This window comes from Poecilia mexicana, unplaced genomic scaffold, assembly GCF_051168715.1.
Source record: "Poecilia mexicana isolate PSO_F unplaced genomic scaffold, ASM5116871v1 scaffold_13, whole genome shotgun sequence".
In the NCBI taxonomy this organism is placed as follows: Eukaryota; Metazoa; Chordata; class Actinopteri; order Cyprinodontiformes; family Poeciliidae; genus Poecilia; species Poecilia mexicana.
This window is the reverse complement of record NW_028263382.1, coordinates 28,031,904-28,055,468: the sequence shown is the minus strand read 5'-3', so window position 1 is coordinate 28,055,468 and position 23,565 is coordinate 28,031,904. Positions and strand designations below refer to the sequence as shown.

Here is a 23,565-nt window from a genome sequence, read left to right as displayed (position 1 = left end):
GTGACTGGTTCCCATTACGGCTCCTTCACTGGGCCAGGTCGGATCGCTCTTTGTGAAAAGTGACTTTGAAGAGGAGAAAGCGCTCGAATCTCAAGAGTGTGATTTTTGCGGTTGGTGCGTTAAATGAAATAGTTTTTCCTTTCAATGAAGCAACCCTCTTAAACCAATAATAGTCAATATATTTATTGCACAAAACAGATATATTTGGTGGCAAAGAACGTTCTAATCTTGATAGTGAAGCCATATCTGTCTTCTCATCAACTTTGTTAGCCGCCCATTAAAAACCGGCATGATGCTCCCACCAGAGTTACATTTATTGGAGAAACGTCTCGGAAGGAGTATTTTTACTGCACTGTACTTTTTACCTTTACTTGAGTAATTTTATACTGTAGCACTTTATTTGACGGGGGTTGAGTAAGACTGTCATGACACTGTCATAAATATGACATAACACCTGTCATGAACATGAATAAGCCTTCATGAATATTTATGACTGTTGTCATAAAGTGTCATTCGGTAAATTATGACACTTTTAATACGAAGTTGACATTATTCAAAATGTCTTTGATATGACAACTTGACATTAACCAAGAAATCATTACTGTTTAAACTTTACCTTTAATAACATAAAGTTATCCAATTTTTAAAGTGCAATCAGTAATACTTTTATAACAAATTTATATCAGTAATGATTTCCTGGTTAATGTCAAGTTGTCATAACAAAGACATTTTGAATAATGTCAACTTTGTATTAAAAGTGTCATAATTTACCGAATGACACTTTATGACAACAGTCATAAATATTCATGAAGGCTTATTCATGTTCATGACAGGTGTTATGTCATGTTTATGACAGTGTCATGTCAGTCTTATTCACCCCCTTCAAATAAAGTGTTACCTTTTAAACAAAAGTATCACTAATCTTTCATGAGTGAAATTTCTGCATACTCCACCGACTGAGTAGTCTCACTGAATGAAGACACAAACCTGCAGTTTTTGTTAAAGTTTCATGAGTTTTATATTGAAAGAAATTGATCTGGAAAAATGTTTCTTTTGCCTGACTTTTCTATTTTATAAAACACCAAAATTCCCTCATAACTTTGTCTGATTATGTAAATTTTTAAATATTAAACAACTGATGTTTTTGATCAGTACGTGAGCAGCTTTTATATCAAATCCTTTTTTTTTACACGTACTTGAGTAGTTTCTTTGGATGGCTATTTATATAAATATATTAGAGTAGTAATGCTTTAATCATTTGAGTATAATTTGTGGTTGCTTTGCTCACCAATGACTGGCACCAACAGTAAATCTTTTATTTTCAGTATCTTCATCTCACTCTACATAGGACTTTTAAAAAGTCCATTCTTTCGCTTACTGTTTATTTATTTAGTGTATAACTATGATATAAGTCTCTGCAGTCAAATTACAAATCCCATAATTATTGGCATTAGTGTCAATTCTTAAAAAAGAAATATAACTGTGGCATTTTGTAATTCTTTTTTTTTTGTTACATAGAGGTGCATCTAATTGTTATTATTCTGTGACTTTCTATTTCCCTGAGCTGCAAAAAGGACGTCACATAGAAGCTTATACAAAATTTGTAAGATATAATGCATATGCATTAGTCATAAAACGGGTGCCAGAAATAGGCTACATTACTGAAGTCGACGCAAAAATTAAAAATTGAGTATAATTCAAACTGTGACAGAGAAGGCTGGATAAAGGCATTTTTTCCTTCCCTACATTGACATTCAAGAGGATGATAAAAGATGCAAACACTAACTTTTCACCATGCAGTTGCTTGGTGTTGAACATCAAATGATTAATTTCAAGAAAAACAATGTTGCATTCTCGTACTGCAAAAAATATTCAATAATCGTCAGTGTAATCCTGCACATTTTGCACGAGAGTGGTTCTTCGTGATGACTAACAATTTATCTTACTTTTCATTTTTCAATTTGCATTTTGCAAAGGCTACAGCAACGTGCAGCGAAGGCCGCATTATTTGGGGGGGCATGGTGGGGCGACGATATCCGCTCAAGTTCCAACCAATTATCCCTCACAGAATAATTGGAGGCAAGAAAACAGCGATTCACAGGAAAACATCCGCTGGGGGGGAAATTATTATCCATCTGATGGCCAAGAGAGGAAAGGAAGAGGAAATATATTAAAAGAGACATTAAAGCCATTTGTGTAGACAATTTGGGTCGGGGTAATTATTATGATTTGCACACTTTGGGGAACTTTGAAAATAATTGGAGAGCTATACTCCAGTCCTCTGAGGTAAAATTATAAGACAAACAGAAAACATCTACTTGAAGTTAGTTTTTTGGGTTTTTTTTTAGTTATACACCCACACAGCAGGATCATGACAACATCCAGGTCTGGATTGTTGAATTATATCAATCTGAATAAAAAAAAACTTACAGATGAACTTAAAATGATTCAAAGCATTTGACTGCATAAAAAAAAAAAAGATTATTGCAGACTAGATGCTCATGCACTACATGGCTGTAATGTGAAACCGACACCGAAAAGCTACTTCAGGCTGGTAAATGAATATTTAATTGTATGAGTCACTGTGAAACGTGTTTATTATGAATAATTACAGTGGTAAACAAAGATGGCTACTTATCTGCTGAGGAGCCTGATAAAAAAATGAAAAGCAAAGGCTGTGATTATAGCAGTTATAAATTAAATAAACAACAGATAAGAATAATCAGCCCATGATATTAATTTGAACAGAGATTATTACCTTTGTAATGCAGCTTATTAACTAAAACCGGCAATCAGTGATGAATGTTTTACTTTTGTCCCAAATCTGTGCAGTTTTACATGAAAGCAATCTTAAGCCGCAGTTGTATATTGATATTAATTATTAATCCAACGCTACAGCAGCTGTGGGCAAATCTTCAGCTAAGATAAAAATGGTCGTGATTTATGTTTCGTCTTTTGTTACTGCAAAATGATTTATGGTCAGATCCAACATGAAGTAAACCTGTGTGTGTGTGTGTGTGTGTGTGTGTGTGCGTGTGTGTGTGTGTGTGTGTGTGTGTGTGTGTGTGTGTGTGTGTGTGTGTGTTCGCAGCTTCGCTCTGAGGCTCGTAATTAGCATCAGGTGCTGGAAATTATTGTTTACTCGAAAAAGCCATAATTGCTTCAAACAATAGTGCCTTGTAAAAGCATTAAAGCCGGTTGAACTTTTACACATTTCATCGCGTTATTACCACAAAACTTCTGTGTTTTTACATGGCTTTTTTTTTTTTTTTTTTGAGAGAGAGAGACATGCAAAGTAACACATCATGCTGGATATGGATGCTGTTTTCTGATTTAAAAGTTTGTAGAACTACTTTTCATTTTAATTACAGCGGCGAGTCTTTTGAGGTTTGTATCTACCTACTTTGCATATCAAGAGACCGACATTTTGTTCCCATCAGAAGAACTCAAGGTCAGTGAGATCAGATGTAAAGTGTCTGTAAGCGTCAAGACTTCTTAATTAGATGTCGACCTGTAACATTCAAACACATGATCCAAACCATTGCAGCTCCGGCTGTATGTTAAGTGTAGTTTTCTCGCAGCATCATGAAATATTTCAAGGGGTAAACAGATGATATAAAGTGACAGTGTTTCCAGCTAAATTACCCTCTGACGCACCAGTACACAAGCTACTGTGCCAGTGGAGGAAGTATCGCCCCCTTCAGGCTCAAATTATTAGAGTAAAGTCTTGAGACGCTTCTTAGTTTTTATGTCAAATAACAAAAATTTCTATTTCATCCCAAATAAAATCTCCTAATTTAGAAACATCAAACCTTTCAATCCAATCCAGTTTTTTGGTTGTTGTTTTTTTTTTTATCACTGACATATCTACGTTTAATTTGTCCAGATGAGGCAACGACCTCAGGAAACTCTGAAGCAAAGTTACTTTTTGAGTGAAGACACCGTTGCACTAACAATATTGGTCCTTCTCCCTTGCCATCTGCAGAATGATGAATTATGAGGCCACGTCTAACTCTGGTGCAGCAGTAGCTCACACCTGACAGCCCAGACAAGATCAATATTTGATTTAGAAAGTGTGCCACCACCTGCCAGGGTCTCTCGGGGATCACCGACTCTCACATCTTTGCCCCAAAACAACCGGTTCTTCTTCTGCTGATATTATAATGACCTGCATGTTATCAGGTCAGCTTCAGGATGAGGTTTTCAGTCCATCACCACTAATCATACACCATGCAAAACAATCTGACATTTTTTGAGGGATGGACGATATGGCTGAAAAACGGATCAACGTGTAAGCCAAAATCAATAGTTGTCCATATTGATAATTATTGATTTGTTTTTTGTTTTATAAATCTGAAATACTCTCGGTGACCTTTCCGGTTTTCTCCAGTTTTCACTTTTGTTTTCCAGTTTTGTTTATTTTTATGACGTTATGAGGCACTGAAGCGAAACCTGTTCCTCAGCAAGTTGTTGCTAGGCAACCAAAGAGCGAGCAAGTTAAGTTTTATTTATTTTATTTATTTATTTATTTATTGATGCCACCAACCTCGCTTAGCTGGCAGCTAAAGCCTTTTCTCTGACTACATCCCCCAGAATGCTGTGCGGTTTTGGATCAAAATTGAGTGAATATTCTATATACTAAATATTGAACATTCTATCAGATGTATTATCTACTATATTGATCATGATATTGTTACTGGTTAATAGTTCAGCCCTAATTCAGCTTCAGCCCCATTTACTCTGATACCACCAAATTATTATTTCTAAAAAGAAAAAAAAAGTACACTTTCCCCTTTTTTGTCATAATGATATTCTACTGTCTGCTGGTTTATCACATAAAATAAATAAATATCTTCTGTCTTAACTTGGCAAACCTTTAAAAAGCTCAATAGCAAATAATTTTACACACAATTGCATTAAAATTTGCTGCTAAAACTCAGAACTTTTTCCCTCTCCATCTCAGCCCTTCCTGGTTTTAATTTGCCCCTTAAATCAATTCTAGTTGCCTCTCTTCTTGCTTCCTCCCCAATCTCTGGATGTTTAGTTGTTTATGGGGCCAAGTACGGAACAGCAGATGCAAGGCCTGCAAAAAAAAAAAAAAAACGCCACAGAAGTGATCCAATTTGGTGCGGGCAGTAAATTTTTCAGACATTTGGTGCAGCGCGCGGCATGGAGATGAGCACGGGGACGAGGCGGATGCATATCTCCGTCTGACGGCGTTGCTGACAATGCACAGAAACAGCCGACTTGGAAGTCCTGAAACAGACCAAGTCGGACTGCGGGTCCACCCGCTCTGTCTCTGATCAAATTATTATGGATGTTTCTGCCGCCGTGCAGGATGTGAGGGAATGAAAAGCACACAGACCGTTAAACTTAAACCTCGGCGTGAATCATTTAAATGTCTGTACCTGCGCGAGGTCTTGGGTGTGAATTTAGCTCACAAGACGCCTCCCAGGCTGAGCTAATTGAACAGATTACAAACCTTTCGTTCTCCCCGTCTAATTTGTGTGCGGTGGACTTAATGGGTCTGGAGCAAAAGTCTCAGTCCACCAATTTTGTAGCCGATTAAGATCTTCTGCCACGGCTGTGACTCTGGTCATAACTTCATTAATGACTTGGCTGACTTTTTGCAGCTCTGCTGGTGCCAGTCCCTCTGGGCTTAAGCTCACCCACAGAATCAAGATCTCTGACATTTTTCTTAAAGCTTTTCTTGGCTCCCGGCTGAAGCTTTTCTATTTTGTCCAGAGGAAATTAATCCATTCGCAGAATCATGAGAAAATCATCTTTAGACAAAGACATATAGTTCTGTTAATTTTGATAATTATGACTTATCAAGTTAATAATAAAAACTACTTCTTAGCAGGAAATTTTATTGTTGCTTAAGACTAATAATAAGTTCATTTTGATGTCAAATGTTAATCCATCTATCTTGTTAGGACCTGCAGCAGAAACCAGATATTTACATGCATTAAATAAAAAATACACACATTGTTAAACTCACTGCGTGAAGTTAAATCAGACTCAACGTCTCTAGTTTTAGGTTGGTTAAAAATAACAGAAATATTTATATTTTGTAAATATCAGAAAACATATTACAGATTTTTTTTTGTCACTTTCTTCAAATTCAGACATTTAAGTTTGGTATCAGGAATAATAATTTGCCATCATCGATTTCAAGAACCACCACATGCACACGTACCAAATACATGGACTCCTGTTGTCAACTGTGTTTTATCAAGTCAGAACCATCGACAATCAGGAACTCTGTAAAGCACTTTCTGATTTTTAGTACAAAAAAAGCTTTTTTTTGTGCTAAAAAGCTTTTTGAAGATGCTAATTTTCAAAAAATTAGCATTTGGTGCTGCCCATACAGCAAAAAATACCAATACCTGCTTTAGTGATGCCGTCACATCTATGATGCTGAGAGACACCATATACAAAAATACAGATGACCTGCAGGCCGCCCGGTCTGCCTTCACACCTCAGCAATGCAGAGTTTAGCTTCACAATTGTCCCAGCTAACACATTAGCTGTAAAGCATGACGTCTTGTAACAGGTTTGTTACAAACTGTTACAACAGTAGCATGAATTACTTCCACTTTGTAAAACTCATGATGGACATAGTGGGGTTTTTGTTTTGTAATTGTTAGCTTGGATTCACTGGTGATACTGACTTGAAACCATGTTTAACGCTATACACCCACCTTGGCCCCCATAATCCTGACCGGGTTTAACACATTTCTGAGTCCAGCCACATCGGCGGATAAGCTGTTACACACAGTTAAACAGAATATACTGCAGGCTGGAACTGGACATGCTTCCCATTTCAATGAGTCTAATAGCTGAGAGTTCTTGTTCGTACAATCGGACAAGAAGTCGCGCTCGCAATTCATTTCACACTTCGTTAGCCGGCGAAATTTGTTGGTGGGATATGTAGCATAGAGAGGGAGATCAATACATTACAGCCAGGTATTAGCGGTGTAGCGGGGAACAGGCTCTGGCATTTGGCAGATTGTGTAAACACATTTACAAAAGCGAGACGCTGAACTCGCCGGTGGAGGAGCTGCGGAGCCCTTGGACACGTTTTGGAGACACGAATGTTCACACCGGCACGTGTGTGCGATTCCCTGGGAATGCTGGGCACGGCGCTCTTTGTTTCGCCAGTCCTTCGTAATCTGAATGGAGTAAATCATCAGTGTGGTTGAGAGTGATGGCCGTTCTTAATTCTTTGGACCACCCATTGTATTCAGGACACCAGGTCAGGCTGCCAGCTAAGCATCTAACCTGCTCTAAAGAACAAACACATGTAAAATGTCTCGAGTGGTTTCAGGATCACCTAAATGGACGGTCTTCTTTGAAGAAATGTCTCAAAAAGGCAGCAAAGAAAAAAATGATACAAATGAAGAAGAAACCTGCTTTTCAAAAGATTTTTCTCTCTCTTCAAACGTTTAAAAATGTCTTAAAAATTTGAGCTGTGTCAGATATAAAAATTTTAATCAGTCCTGCTTAGAGTGGGATCATTAAAAGTTTTTTTTGGAGACCAATTGCCGCTCAATTTATAATTTTTTTTTGCTTTGAGGCAGCAACGGCAGGACGCAGATGATGTTAAGATGAACAGAGATGTCTGACGGCAACAAAGCAGGTTAGAGCTTTCCACTGTGATCCTCTTCCATTAACACCATTAGCCAGCAGCAGATATTTCTGTAGGTGTTTTGCTCTTACCCTGGGGTTATCTTCTTTACTGGTTGTTATCCTCAGTCGTAGGAACACTTGTAAATTTTTACACGCACACACACACGCACACACACACGCACTGTTTCAACCTGCCTGTGCAATCCTCTTCCCATAAAAATCAGCAGTTGCACATTTTTTACCCAACCATCTGTGTATTTCAGGACATAACATAAAAGCTGTTTAGAATCTGTCTGTACTGCAGTTATCATTTATAAATTCCCAGAAGTATTAATGTAACACATTAAAGCCCTTCTTTGATGCTTTTTTAAAAGATAGCTTTTAGTTGTCTCAGTTCAGGGTTTTTTTTTTCTTCTTCTTACTTCCATGGGTTTTAGTTTTAGGAGCCATCTTCAGTTTGCAGGAACAGGTTTATATCTAGACCAAAGAAAATGAAAGAAAGGAAAGTGCCTGAAGCAGGATTTTATATATAAATATAGATTGTCGAAGGTGCTTCAGAAAAACACTTCTCACTCCACTGATCACTGGAACTGAACAGCTTGTTTTACCCTGTAGCCAAAATCCTCCAAACACAAAAATGAACAAGAACTATAATGGGATTTACCCTTAATTAAAGAGATTGTTTTCTTTAGACACTGTTTATTCTCACTGTTTTGTAGAAGCTGCGTACAGTGCCTTGTAAAAAGTTTTCACCCCCTTGAACATTTTGTACATTTTGTTACATTTCAACCACAAACTTAAATGCATTTCAATGGCAGGTTTTGAGGATTGTCGTGAAGTTTTAGGAAAAGGTTTTTTTTTTATGGGAAAGAGAATGTTTCACACATTTTGTATTTTTCCCCATGAGTCAATTATGGTTGCAGCTTTTTGGAGGTCTGAGATTTTTGCTCAGTCTCCTTCACAGAAAAACTCAGTCAGTGAGACAGAATTTCCCAAGTTTTACCAAAGGTTTACAATTAGATTTAAGGCTGAACTTGGACTAGGCATTCTAACACATAGAGGTCCTCGGTCTTCAGAGTTCAGTGTCCTGCTACCTTTAAATGTGTCTCTGCTTCAACATAATGCAGATAAATAATCAGGCCAATAGTAGGACTCTGAAGAGCTTGACTTCAGAGTCCTTTAGGAGGTGATTCAACCATTTGATTCAGGTTTGTTGTACTGATTTCAGGTGAACTAGGCTTAATTCTCATCAGTTTGTTGTTAGTACTCATTTTAATCAAGAGGTGTGAACGTCTTGATTTAAAAAAAATGCTTGATAAGTTAATCCATCTAAGTTGAGTCCTTGCAGAAAAGTTAGGCATTTGAAAGTGGTGAAGATTTTGGATTGTGAAGGTTTAACGCTTAATGTTCCGGTCCTGGACATGCCCAACATTTCTCCATTTCTGCTCAATCACACCTGCAAAAGGAAGAGGAAGATCAACTATCTTATTTGCATAGAAATTATAACGTCAAGATGTCTTTGCTATTTAGTTTACATACAACTAAACAAAAAAGTTATTACAGATTTGCAATACTTAAATTGTGCAACGTAGCTTCACTTGTTTCTAGATGTTGTAGGAGTTGCTTCTATTGAGGCAATTGGTCTGCATAGATTGAAGTAAACACAACCTATGGGGCAAAAAAGACTTTTACTTTTTCTTACCTTTCTTCAATAAAGACCAGATTTGTGGAACGTACAACTAATGGCAATCATGTCAAGAGGTTCTCCAACCCGAACTATTCATCATGGCAGTCTCTCCAAAGGTAACTTGGACCTATTGATTGCTTCTGTTTGACGTTGTCCTTGCTCAGTTTGTCAGTTCAGATAGACGACCACGTCTTGCTAAGTGTCAGTTGTGCCGTACTTTTTCTGTTATCGGCTGATAGATCAAACATTGCTCTGTCACATGTTTAGATGTATAGTTATTGTCGAACAACCTGATGCTCCTTTAAACTTCGTCACAACTTTGTCCCTGACCTTTTCTTGGTCCTCATGATGCCGTTTGTCTACTGATGTTCTCTAACAAACCTCGTAGACCTTCACAGAAGAGTTCTTTTTCAGATTACAGTTGCTTATTTCCACTTTAAGTGACTTTTGAAGGATTGCACTACTTTAAGTTCAAGGGCTGTCAGTAGTTATTTGAGGCATTGTAAGGCTACTGTGTATAAATAGTGCAAAGTATCAAGACTTTATGACAGCATGTCTTGATGAGAGGGCCGCCATGTTTAGCAGGTCTCCCTGTGGCCCTGCGTGTTCCACAACCAGCAAGGACATTGCTCTTTTTCGGGTTTGGCCTTGTACCAAAGTTATGTTTCTGACTCTTTATTGTCTTGTCATTCAGTTGAGGCCTCTTTATTTCAAGGTGAACTTAATCCCTCTAAAAAAAAAAGGGGGGCGGGGGGGGAAGACACTCTGGGAGTGAAAGTGGGAGTGAAAATTCTCCAAGGTCACTTTTAGTGTCTTCCCCTCTTTTTGGAGCCGGTGAGTTTCTGACAAGCTGGAGACAGGTTCAATTTCTCCGACTGTCAGGAGCGCCCTGTTTTTTTTTTGTTTTTTTTAAAAACGCCTCGGAAGACAGATATAAGCCAGAGGAAGATGTTTCCCGACTTTTCAGTATTATCTGAGGGGGCATTCTTTTCTCCAGCCTTATCTCTCTGTCAGTAATGGGCCTTCGGTGATTCCTGCCAGATATCCACCGTGGACGGACCGTTAGGCCGGGCAGATGGAGCAAAGCTTTCCAAGATACCGTAGATCTGGAAATGGTCTGTTTTTCCACACGTCTCTGCCCGTCGGTGATCGGTAATTCCCGCTGAATGGCAGCTTGACAGGCGCCGATCTTCTGCTTCGTAGCAAAGCAGGAGGGGATAAGGACGGGGGGAGTGATTGAGCCGCGGCGCCGGAGGTGTTGCACAGGGAACTTTTCTTTGACCACCTCCTCTATCCAAAGTGCAGGAAGAGTTCACCTCTTCCGGGTGTGATAAAGATTTGAGTAAAAGAGCTTTTGAAGTGACAGATAATGGATATCTTCATCTGGCCCTCCTGACTCGAAACTCAGATATGGCTTTTATTGTTCTGTAGAACAGTCCACCGAGGGGAAGGGCGCCACGCCAGAACTGTCTCAAAGTCTTTGACAGTTAAAAGAGACAGGCGGAAACTTCAAAAGGCGGCATCCTGCGTGCGAACCAATCTCTGCCTCCTGTTGGCAAATTAATTTGGAGTTAATTACCTTGTGAGCATATTATGTCATATATAAAATCTCCAAAATTAGTTTACTCCCCATTTCCTCACTTTATAGTGGCGGATTCTAATTTTAGAGGACACAGCAGAGAAAAGAGTGCTTGATGAAGACTCGGAGGCATCAACAAGGAGTCGAGCTGTGACAACATGCAGCATTCCCGCTGCCCTCTTTTTGGGATGATCTAAACTGGAGTTGTCCCCACTGAAGTAGAAGAAGAGGCTCAGCTGGGGGGCTTTGAAGTACCACTCCATTATTACACGGATGATCTCTTTTGCTCCGCTATTATACATCCAACACACTATATCTTGAGACAGCTCTCATCCCTCAAACATCTACAAATCTAGGCGGCGCCCAGTCGGCCGGAAAGAGCGGAGAAACTGGTGAGACGCAGAGATAACCCAGGAGTATTTACAACACCGCAACACGGCGCGTTTGTACGATTTTCTCCAATGCTGGGCCCGTTTTATGCTCGGATTTTATGTAGCTCATTCTTTAGGGTACTGTATCGCTGATATGTTTTACTTGGTTTCCATTTGTTGGTGCATGTAAAACAGCAGCTGCGGAGAGAAGAAACAGAATGTCACATGAGAAGAGCGAGTGATTTTCATGTGCGGCCCTCTTGAGCTTTAACACTGCATCTGGCACCCATAGGAGTCTGTGTGTGCGTGTGCATGCATGTGTGCGCACATGCGTGTGTGTGTGTGTGTGTGCGTGTGTGTGTGTGTGTGTGTGTAGGTGTGTGTGTGTGTGTGTGTAGGTGTGTGTGTGTGTTTAAGTTTATGCAATGACTGTTTTGTTTCCTGTCTCAAAGTAAATACTGTAGCTCTTAAAGCTGGACAGACCCCTGATTAAAAAAAAAACTGCTTTTTTCTTTCAAAGATCGTCTTTCTCATGTTATAAACTCTATCTTTCAAAATGACACTAGCCAGGTGTATCTTATCGGACTGGATGGCTGAAACTTGAAGAAAGAAGCCATTTTAGAAATGTAATCCTGAGGCCGCTGTTGAGCAAACAGCGGCCTCAGGAGTTTGCGGTGGACGGTAACCGACCAAAACATCCTGGCTCCACCTCCTGATGCTGGTCGCCGGCTTGATTATATGCTGGGGATGCCATTCCTGCTGAGGAATGGCATCCCCGTCTTCAATCAGCATCTGTGGCAAGTCGGCCAGTTGGGTTGTTTTGATCACTCTGCCACAAACGGCGCATCCAAACCAACTCCACAAGACAGTGGTTGAGGTCAGGGCAAGGAGGGCAGAAGTCCGCCTCGACCCCGCGGCAGCCAGCTTACTTGTATAACGGCAGGATGGGTTCTCGGGTCGAGGACATTTCTTGCGGTCTTGCATTGCCAGTATAAATTCCAAAAGCTCATTTTTTGTGGACTTTTGCTTTCTCCTCTTTTGATTTATGAATGGTGAGAGGTGTTGATTTTTTTTAGTGGACAGAGTTTGATCCCAGGCTGTTCAGACTGCCAGTGGGTGTGGAATCTCATCTTGAAATTTCTGCTGGCAAGCTTTGTTTTTGTTGTTGTTTTAATCAGGGAATTCCACCCAACACAATCCCACTGTCTCCACCAAAAGCTGTTTGTTATTAGTATAGAGCAGTGTTTCTCAACCCTGGTCCTCACCGCCCCCCTGCTCTGCATGTTTTAGATGTGCCCCTACTCCAGAACAGCTTATTCAAATGATTGCATGACCATCACGTACTGCAGAAGCCTGTTAATCACCCAGAGATACAATTCAGGTGTGTGGCATAAGGGAAACACCTAAAACATGCAGGACAGGAGGGCAATGAGGGCCAGGGTTGAGAAACACTGGTATAGAGGATTTGCTGCTCTACTTTGAGGCAAAACCAACATATGCATTTTATATACAGATGTGGGAGCATTTAACACCAAATTAACAGCATGAGCTTTACTGACAAGCAGCATGTCACAAAAAAGATGTAGCTGTAGCTTTTTGTGCTGCAGTGAAACCCCGTCTATTTGCAGATTAACCTACTCTGAGCTATTTCTGTGGGACATGACTCCAGTTTATTCAAGGGTTGTCCTCCTATTTACAAAGTCTTTTGTACTACATGTCTGAAATATTTAAAAGAAAATGTCATTTTTGAAGCATGAATACCTCGGCGCTACTTCACACACTCTTGACCAATCAAAAAGCGCCATTTATTTTCCTTGCCAGTGATTGGTCAACAAGAGCAGAGAAATTAATGACTTTAGGGTATTAGTCTCCGCTGCTTTGTTTCCACTGTGTGTATTAATGCATATAGAGGTATATTTGGTGTTGGAACTATTACAAATCTGCCAATGATTATGAATATGAAGAATCGGGAAGAAAGTTTAGCTGTCAAAAAGAAAGAAACAAAGGTATCAGTCAGAAGAAGAGCACAAAAAAAGCCCCGTAGCATGATATAAAATATTTGAAGAAAACACTGAAAACAGTCACAATACAGAAACTGGATGGTTTTCCCAAACATGGTGAAACAACAAGTCTGAAACATATCTGAGAGATTGCAAAGAGGACAGCGGCAGCACTGAAGGAGTTGCAGGAATTTACTTCAAGAGTTGGTGCGTCCTACTTCTGTCGTTCTGTTCTCCATGTTTGACATAAGGAGTAAAGTTGCCAAAGATAACAAACAGTCCTCGTTGAAACCTTATCAAAACTATGGGAAGGAATGTGTTTTGGGTTAATGAAACCCCTCTTAAACATCTGGACTGCAGTTCCAAAATATTTGGTCTGGAACAAGCTGGTCATTACCAAATAAAGACAAATCTACAGTGGAACACGGTGGTGGCAGCAGCATGTCCGGCGGCTGCTTTTGTTCAGATGAAACTGGGGTTTTTGTGCAGGATAAAGTAATAAGACAGTTACAAATAGTTTAGTGCTAAAACATCAGAAGTCTACAAGACAGCTGACTATAAAGAGGAATTTAATTCTACAAAACAAAAAAGGACTCTGTGATATGAAAATTAAAGCCCTGGACTGGCCCAGCTAAACTCTACAACTAAACAAATGGTTGAAAATTTGTCTATTTGCATAAAGAGGGCTGTGGACAAGAGATGTCCTAACAATCCAAAGGATTTGCTGAAGATTTGCAAGGCGTAGTGGGCAAATGTTGCTAAGTCTGTGGCTTGATGAGAGTCTCCAACTAAAAATCTGTTTCCTTTTCTGTTGAATTGTACAGAATATAATTCTCAATGGAGAAAAGTTTTGAGGTCCTTAGCAAGGTCTTTTTTTTTTTGCATCTCTTCTTTTGGAATAAACATGGGAAACTTTTGTACAATATAAAAACCATGGTTATTTCTAAAATGTAAACTTCGCTGTCTCTATAAATAAACTCATGCTAACAAATGCTGGCCAGCATATATTGGGTTCTTGTTGCTTCATATTTCGTCATAGCGCAGGTGTAGCCCATTAAGCCAAAATGCCCTCTAATGCGTTGTGTCTGTCACTGGAAAATATCAATTCAGAACACAAAGAAGTTTTAAAAATATATTTTTAAAAAACCCCAAAAACTTTTCACTCTTCCCTGAAATGTCCCTCCGTGGTTCCGAGGGGGTCAGTGGGTGCAGAAGGCTGGGCTTCAGACTCGGTGTTGTGTCTTCGTCACTCCGGCGGGCTGCGGCGCACAGAGCCGCCACCAGTCACAAACAGCAGACCTGTGCCAGCTGGGTAACACATGGCTCGGTCGCCGCTGCTGGGTTCGGCTTGTTTATGAAAGCTCCCATCCTTTGCCTGCCTGGAATCTCTGAAGCTGCGCGGAAGCCCACAGTGGAAAAGGGGAGTCGCAGTTTACTCAGACGGAGGCTATTTATTTCCCCCAGCTGACGTGGAGGGAGCGCAGGCTGGACCGCTGGACTGTGGGCACCGCTCCGCCGCGTCTCCGAGCCGGGGAGGAGAGGACACTGACCTGCCGGGATTTCTACTATTATTTTACATAAACACCTTTCAAAGCCTGTTTTTTGTTTTCTTCTTCTTTTTCTTCTTCTTCTTCTACCAGAGCTCACTCTGGTGGCTTCCTCTGTGGAAACAACTATCCCTCACTCAGCGATGACTGCTGTGAACGATCCACCGGCTCTCTGTAATTTCTCCGCCGCCCGCCCTTAGAATAAAAACAGGCTGGCTGTGAAGCAACTCAGCACCGTCACTGTTGTCTAACAGCTGGGATTTACACTTTACAATGTCTTGACGTGGAGGGCACGACGTAAAGATGATGACAGTGAGTAGCAGTTCATTTAGAGTACTTTATGCTGCTGCGACTTTATTTCTGACCGACAGCGGTGCGTGAATCGGGGTCAGTTTTATCACCGCTACAGACGGTGGTACAGGGCGTTTCAGGCAGCGCCGCTGCCGGGTTCCTCTTGGGACTTTTGGTGGTGAGGAGGGGATGGGGGGGGGGGGGGCATTACATCATTAGACTGAATGATATGCATGATTGTGCATATTTGTTGTTGACTCCTTTTTAAATGAAATGTTTCTTTAAAAAAATAAGCTGTTAATTATAGATGCTTAATAACATAATGATAAGGTGTCGCGGATGCCTTTTGGAGTGAGCTCTATGGAAAACCAGCCTGGGCGTATGCGATGATGCCCCTTTAAATACCATCTAGAGGAGGACTCATTTGTGAGCGTAGTATTCTTTCTCATTGCAAATAAACGCTCCCCTCCCCTGACTTAAAAAAAAAAAAAGGAAAAAAAAAAGCACCCACCCGGCTGTGGGGTTGATAACGGTGCAGCTGTCAATTTGCATGTATTTTATTGGTCGAACCCAGCCTGTGTACAGTCTCTCTCTCTCTCTCTCTCTCTCTCTCTCTCTCTCTCTCTCTCCCTCCCTCTCTGTCCGTTAATCCCACAGCGGATCAAGCTCTGCAGCTCCGCGTGCAGCCTGCTGCCGTCTCGCGCCGTCTATCTAGGCGGCTCTCTCTCTATATATATATATATGAACTATTCGCTTTAAATGATTGCATTATTTGGGTCATGTGACCGCGGCGTTTTGACGCGATAGACGCTGCCTGGAGAGCGGCGAGGCTACGAATGTCGGAGGTAGCGCTTGAAGGAACGTAAAGGATCGGTGGACCGAGATTTAAGACGCGATTAGCACCTAACAGGGCGAGAAAAGCCAACCATGACAGCCCGGGTCTCACACCACTGGGGCTGGTGACCATACTGTTTCACCAGGCAGGGCGCTGGATGAGCGCATTGGTAAGGTTCCGACTCTCTGGACCCTCCTTCCATACGTACAGGGCCGGATTTAAGGCTAAATTGCACTTCCCGGGTCTATTCCCACCTACGCACCCGCTAAAACCCCCACCCACCCAGAGGTTAAAGGGATAATTGTTATTTCTTTCTTTCTTTTGAGTAAGGTTCTGTGAATGTATTACCAATATTATTACCCTTATCTGCAATAGAAAGATAATTTCATATGGTAGTGAGCTTGTGTATACATCATCAGGGTCTTGGCTAACAGAACTATGCTTAATTAGCTCATTTTCATGATAAGCTAATTGATATACTTGGGATGAGACTGGAAAAACATGTTATACTGGCAGATCTGGGTGGTTAACAGGCTTCTGCAGTACTTGATGGTCATGCAGTCATTTGAATCAGCTGTTCTGGAATAGAGGCACATCTAAAACATGCAGAGCAGGGGGGGCGGTGAGGACCAGGGTTGAGAAACACTGGTTTAAAGAAAAAATAAATCAGCTAAAACAGGAGATTTCTTTCACTGGTTGTGTTTCTCTTGAAACTGCAATCGCTTATCTGTCGGAAGTGGCAGATTCGAAATATCAGAAAACAAAAAAATGGTGTCTGCCAGGAAATGCCTGATTGTTGCACCTATTTTTTCCCAGGTCTGGATAAATATGAAGAAAAAAGATGAAAATGCTTTTTTCAACAGTGGATTAAAGCAGACCCTTTTTGGTCTAAAAATCTAAATTTCTAAAAAAAAAAAAAAAAAGACCTACATTGATTTTTATAGACCTACATTGATTTCTACAAAGATAATATCCTTTTTCTATGGGGTGCCAAAACAAAAACTAGTCTGTGATTATTTTATTACTTTGTCATAAAGCTGACAGGCCATTTGTTTTGCATCTAGACCCTCTTAGATGAAAGTTTTAAATTGGATTTTTGGTTCTGTGCCAGACAAAGCATTAATCATTGATTCAAAAAGCATTTTTCTTAATGCACGTAAATCCAGACAACATTTCTGTATTACAAATGAAAAAAGAATGACATGTCAATTGATTTGGTAAACTGGTCAAAATGAAAAAGCAGACCAGTGAAATTACTGGTTTACCATCCTGCTACACCAGTAGCCACCTCAACATTGTGCTCTTTAATAAAACAAAAGATGCTTTGTACTAAACTGAGTAGAATTTTAAAGCGACTCAACGAAAAAGTTTGATTTCCACATTACTCACCCAAGTAACTTGGAGGCTTGGAGACCCAAACCTTTAATGAAAATGCTGCCATTGTTTTCTCTGCTACTTGACAACATATAACCAGCTAAGGCTAAATCTCACATCCCATCTAAAGAGGACTTATGATTTTTTTTTTCTGGACATTTGCATGTCAGTCTCATCTCTGCAGCAGCTTTTCCTTCCATTCCCTTCGACTTGTTTCTCGCAGAAATGCAAGTTCCTCAGAAGGGCTTTATGATTCCACATCCCATCAGCACTTTTCAGATGGACTCTAAGATGCTGAGTCACATTGCTTTCCCACAACAAACACGTTTCCCGCACTTCCTTTCGCAGTAAGCAGCTGCGTGATCTTGTGGGCCTAACTTATTATACGTTTCTTAGGGTAAGCATAACGGCGAGCACTTATATGTCTCCCCTCCTCCGTTCGGTCTTGCATGAGAAGCAGAGCGGATTCCGTCCTCTTGGTCTACACCGGCATTTAGCAAACTTTGTAATTAATTAGTTCGCAGAGCAGCTCATAATGTGCTCACAGAGGAATGTGTTGTTAATTTGTCTTTGCCCCGAGAGAAATTTGGCTGTGCTTTTCTTTTTATTAGGTATTAACGGTAGTGAGACATTGTGATGAAGGTACGCTGCTTTGGAGGGGAGGGGAAAAAAAAAAGAAATATTGCAACAACCAATGGCTCCGGTTTGGTGGAGATTTGTGGACGGTTGTAAACAGGGACATTTTCATTAGTTGTGCACCTATCAGTTAGCTGGTGCAACACAGACAAGGTCAGACAACAGCTCCAGACTCACCTGTTCATGCCACAGTTTGCTGTGCATTAACATTTCTCTCTCCCAACGCTCATAACACTCTTGTTTAGTCCCTGTGCTGCTGTGCAGATGTAGCAGTAGGCAGTGGAGCGGTATTCTGACACGCTAAGCCACAAAGACCCCTCCCTTACGATGCGTGTTTGTGTCAAATGTTGCACAAGGCCTTTCCGTGCAATCTGCCATGCATTTAGAAACGGAGTAACATGAACCTAATTACAGTACTCATAAGCAAAGTTCAGCAATAGTTGTCATCGCTATGTGAAATTCTCACAGTGTGAATCGAAGACTGTATTAACATGAAATATGTAAAATAAAACTGGAGTTCTAATAATGCGGTTAGAAAGTTTAGTTATTATAATTTTCATTGCAAAATAGTTAACAATTAGTAGTTTTGAAGTGCTGATAGCTCATAATAATATACCATTTTGTTGTTCTGCTCTTCATACATAACGTAGTTATATAAAGCTGATGTGGGCGAAAGATGGGTTAATTTTTTTGTTATAACCTTTTAAACGCTAAGCTAACTACATCATTTAAAGTGCCATTACAGAATACTACTCTATATATGTGAAACCTGAACGTCTCAGAGGAGACCTTCTGGATCTAACAGAAAAAGCAGTGAAAGACGTAGCTTTGGCTGGAAAAGAAAGGAAAATGTGGAGGAATTTCTGAAATGGCTGAGATAATTACAGATGTGAGTTCCCATGACTTAAATTATATACCATATGCAGCAGATTGTTTGTGCCAGTAGCCAGCCTCCACTCAGCTGTTTAACAGACATGTGGCTTATAGCTTGCAAACTGTAACGTTAAAAGCATATTGGCTTAACGAGAGTGATGGGTGGTGCTCTTTTAGGTTCCTCATCATGACTGTCCCTGTTTTCATGACCAGGATTTTCCAAATAGCTGGATTTGTATTTCGCTTCAGTGGGAAAAAAGACCTAGAATGGGTTTCTAGACTTCATACAGATGGAGAAAAGAGTTTTAAATAAAAAAAATAAATAATCTGAAATATGGAAATCAAACTGAAGTTGAAGCAAAAACAATTAATATAATTAAAGAAATATAAAAATATTAATGAAAAAGCAACTCGATTAATTTTTCGATTAGGTTCTATCAATAACAACATAGTTTTACCAAATTCTGTTTTCTGAAACAATAAGCACTTTTTCCAGTTGTATTCAGTATCATAGGATATATATAAAGTATATATACATAGGATAACATGACATAAAGTTTTATATGCATTTAAATTAGCTGACAAAGCTTCCAGCAACAGGTTTTCACACACAGCGACTCTGTTCAGAATATCTGGCATAAGTAGTTCAGCTGTTGGTACAATAAGACAATCGTCTGTAAAACTGCAGGAGGAAGGAAGTTCCTGCAGGTCAGGAAGTGCTTTGTGGTTGCCTGTCTAAAACCACAACACTTCTGTGACTAATCCAAACTTCCCTTTATTCTCCTTTTATGTTTCTCCTCCCTTTGCTTTTCCTATGCACACACTTTTAGGCATTTCATCCTCAATCTCCATTCTTTTTTTTTTCTTACAGGATTATCGAGAGGATGGCATGGACCTGGGGAGCGACGCGTCCAGTCGCTCCAGCTCAGAGTCCAACTCCAACAAGGTTACACCCTGCTCTCCTTCTCTTGACCTGGCCAATCTGGAGGACTACAAATCCTCCCCGTCCCCAGATCTGGGCACTCTAGATGACTACGAGGAGGATGAGGACTACCAGGAGTACAAGAAGAAGGTGATGGAGGAGTGGGAGAGCGAGTACGGCGAGGAATACACCTCCCCACAGGCCCCTGGTCAAGACGAAAGCAAAGAGAGCGCCGTGAGCGGTAGCGGTCTAAAAGAAGGTTACAGGAAGTCGGCGAATGCTCGCAGCCTCGCTGAAGAATTCCAGGATGTGAAGACGGTCCCGCCCCTGCCGGCCCCCGCAGGACGCACCGCCACCTCTGTGGCAACTGTCCCAGATGAACTGAAGCAGAACGGGAATCTGATTCTGCCCCAGAGCAACCAGCTTCACTCCTCCGGCACAGCCGAGGGAGGACCAGACACTCCCAAAGCTGGCCACCGCAGCTCCGGTAAGGGCAGGGGGAGTCGCAGCAGTGGCAGGGGTGCTGGTGGTGGCGGAGGAGGAGATGGCGGCGGAGGAGGAAGTGGAGGAGCTGGGGGTCCGATGCGGGAGTACAGAGAGGGGCAGGAGGAGAGCGTAGAGGAGGAACCCCTGCCCACAATGGATTGGGCGGCCCTGGAGAGACACCTGGCCGGTCTGCAGTGCAGAGAGCAAGAGAACCAAAACCTGAACCACAACCAGAACCACAACATGGGCAAGACCAACTACACCTCGGTGAGTGTGCACACGTCTACACGTCGTTCTTGAATCTTGCTGTGCTGAGCTTCTCATGTCAAAGGTCGTCTCTGTCATAATAAACTTGCCAGCAGCCGTAATCCTGCGGTCAGTCATCTCAGATAGACCCTGGAAACACAAGGTTAGGTCAGTTGGAGTACGGAAGAGGGTTTAGTTGGCTAATGTAGTGCTAAACTATGTGACCCATGCATCTGTTACCATGACGATCAGGACAGTCTAACACAGCTGGAAGGACGTGGAGGAGCAGCAAACATCCACCCCACTGTTAATTCATAGTGTTGATTGAGGAAGCTGTTTGACACTTTAAGGGGGCATTCACACCAACCTCGTTTAGTCCGCATTAATCCAACTCTAGTTCATTTGCCTAGAAAGTCTGGTTTGTTTGAACCAAAACAGCTAATGCTGTTTCACCTAAAAATCTAGGTCTGGGTTTGGTTGAAATGAGCTGTAGGCTTGGTTCGAATGCATAGGTCGCAAGCAGACTGGAGACTGCTCCAATACTCCAAAAGTGGGAAGCGGACTATAGCATGGGGAATTTGGGGTAAATACAACCTAAACAAACATCTGAGTCTAGCTCTTGCATGAGAAATGGCTTGTGGTCTTCTGGTAAAGACAAAAAAGAAATCCTAAAACCACTCAAATCTGGCACCAGTTAATTTTTGTTTACATTTTGCGAAGAAGGAAGTTGTGCTCATGTCTTCTTCTTAGGAGGTTTAAGTGCCATTTCTGTCACTGGTTCTTGGTGCAGCGCCACCACTGGTGAGGGGAGGGACAGGTTCTTCTAAGGGTTGGATCATTTGACACAGCAGAGTGTGAAAACGAACCGCACCTGCTGCAAATGGAACAAATGTTGCAATTTTGCTTTCCAATCGAACCGAATCCAGCAGATTATCAGGTGTGAAAAAATAAGTCACATACATTATCAGTCATTTTGGGTCTGAAATAAAAAAAAATCCCAGATCAGAGTTGTAAATATAAAGCAACCCAGCTCATAATTCTTAATATTTCATAGCTGTTGACAGTCTTACTCTAGAGTTCGGTTGTTGACCTACTAGAATTAATGTCTAACCCAATTTCTAGAGACAGGAACGTTCTTTGTTGTTGCCATGTGGCGCTTCGACCAGAAGAGGTCAGTGTTGCATCGACATTGAGCTTCTCCTGCTGTGGATGCATTCCCATCAGCGCCAGCATGAAAGCTGGATATTTATTACCATGGCAGCTTGAATCATAACTCTGACTCACCCCCATAGTTTAAGTGTTTGTCTGAGGCTCCAAAAGGGTGTAACCTTAAAATGTGCAGTGGAAAATTGAACCAACAGCGGGTAAATGTTTGCTTGAAAAACACAGAATGATGCTTCCTCCCCCCCAACACCTCTTCTTCTATTGATATGCGAGCACCAAGACCTTTTCCTCAGTGCACACACACAATGGCTGTGACCCGAGCTATTGTGGCTGTGTTGTGTGTGTTGTTTGTCTGTCCTGGAGTCCTGAAGCCCCCCTCTCCTCCTCCTCCTCCTCGCTTTGTCTCCTTGAGGCATGTCAGGAATGCAGCGGGAGATGTGGGGGATGAAAGAAAGGAAGAAAGGGAGGGAAAGGACAGGAACGAGGAGCGAGCAGTTCAGGGCCGCATGGCTCGTGTGTTTGTGTCAGTGCTCGTTACCTGCTGTCCGCCTTAAACAAGAGGACCACCCCCTGCTGTGCTTTAGACGGGGGGGGGGTCTGCGCTCCCTTCCTTCATGCAGTGGGGTGGGATACAAATGACCTCGCTGGAAGAAAACTTGGAATCATATGGATCGAGGACTGTGACATCAGTTTCAGAGAGAGTCTTGGAGATGATTCTGGGACTAATAAAGTCCAAGGAAAACCATGCCATAGTGACATTAAGACAAAAATGATAATTTAGGGCATATTGCCTTTTAAGATGCACCGATTGGCCGACACCAAACTTCCACTTTGCTCACCTGCTGGGCTTGATTTCAAATTGAGATCCTTTTTTTTTTCATTTTAAGGACACATCAAAGAGAAAGAAAATCTGCCGCAGGGTGTTTGGTAGAGGTAGTGGTTTTGAATGCAAAATAAAGTGAAAAAATTGTAAGATTAACCCCAAATACGTGTCAAATCTCACATTCTTAATCTGTATTTGATTTTTTTGCAGCACGATAAGGTGCATCACAGTTGGTTATTTGTTTACAGACCAAAAAGGATGATAAGACGTAATTCTTTGACACGATGAGTATATTGGTTTAAGATCTGTGTTAGAACTGTTTATTTGAAGGAAACAGAAGTGTCAGCGCTTTGTTCGGGATCCAAACTGGACCTAGTATTGGAGGGGACAGTAAAGCCTTAATTGGTCCTTCAGATTTGTGGCAAACATCTGAAGCCACGTTTGCTGTGGCAAACGTGGCTGTCGCCACGTTTGCCACAGCAAACGTGGCGACAGCGAAGCAAATCCTGATCATGTTTGTTCTCAGAAAGAGACGTAAAACAAGGCACAGACTTCTAGACGGAGACGGTTTGAAACATTGTGGAGTTTAGATGGAAACATGCCACCATTTTTGTCATCTTTGTTCCCTTTGCACAAGTCTTTCTACGCTACACTGTTCCCGCGATTACGGCTGAAATTTCTCCATTTGTTGTGTTCAGACTTGACTAAAACATGCTCAAAGTGAATGCAGAAGACGTACAGATGGCACCGTCCAGATGCCTTCACCTATTTGATGTTGAGGATAATTAGGCCTTCAATACAAGTCACAACATAAAAGACAAATTTTTCAGAAGTTCTGCTTTTTATCTGCTGGATAACAAACAAAAAAAAAAAACACGATTACCTTTCTTCCTTTTACTTTTCATAACCTGTAAAATTGAGATCTACTGATCAGCTGGTAAAACATTAGTATCTGATTTCCTTTCAAGTTTGACCAGAATTGCATTTTCAGCTGTTTCTGCAGTTGTGAGACAGTCCTAAATTTGCTGGACACAGCCCAGGACAAAAGAAATGGCTTTTAAAGCGGTGTTAAATATTTTAGATCCACACAGGCCGGACC

General features: G+C 41.2%; 1 protein-coding gene across 2 annotated transcripts in view; it reads left to right on the top strand.

The window, feature by feature from the left end:
• Nucleotides 1–23,565, top strand: part of schip1 (schwannomin interacting protein 1) — a 264,204-nt gene that overhangs the window by 197,354 nt on the left and 43,285 nt on the right. The window contains exons 1-2 of one of the 2 annotated variants that reach the window (XM_088011991.1): nt 14,651–15,128; nt 19,697–20,500. In XM_088011991.1, coding sequence (XP_087868117.1) covers nt 15,120–15,128; nt 19,697–20,500 — 813 coding nt within the window. In that variant the 5' untranslated portion in view covers nt 14,651–15,119. Of the gene's footprint in view, nt 1–14,650; nt 15,129–19,696; nt 20,501–23,565 lie in introns of those variants that run through there. The other variant, XM_088011990.1, reaches the window with a different exon arrangement.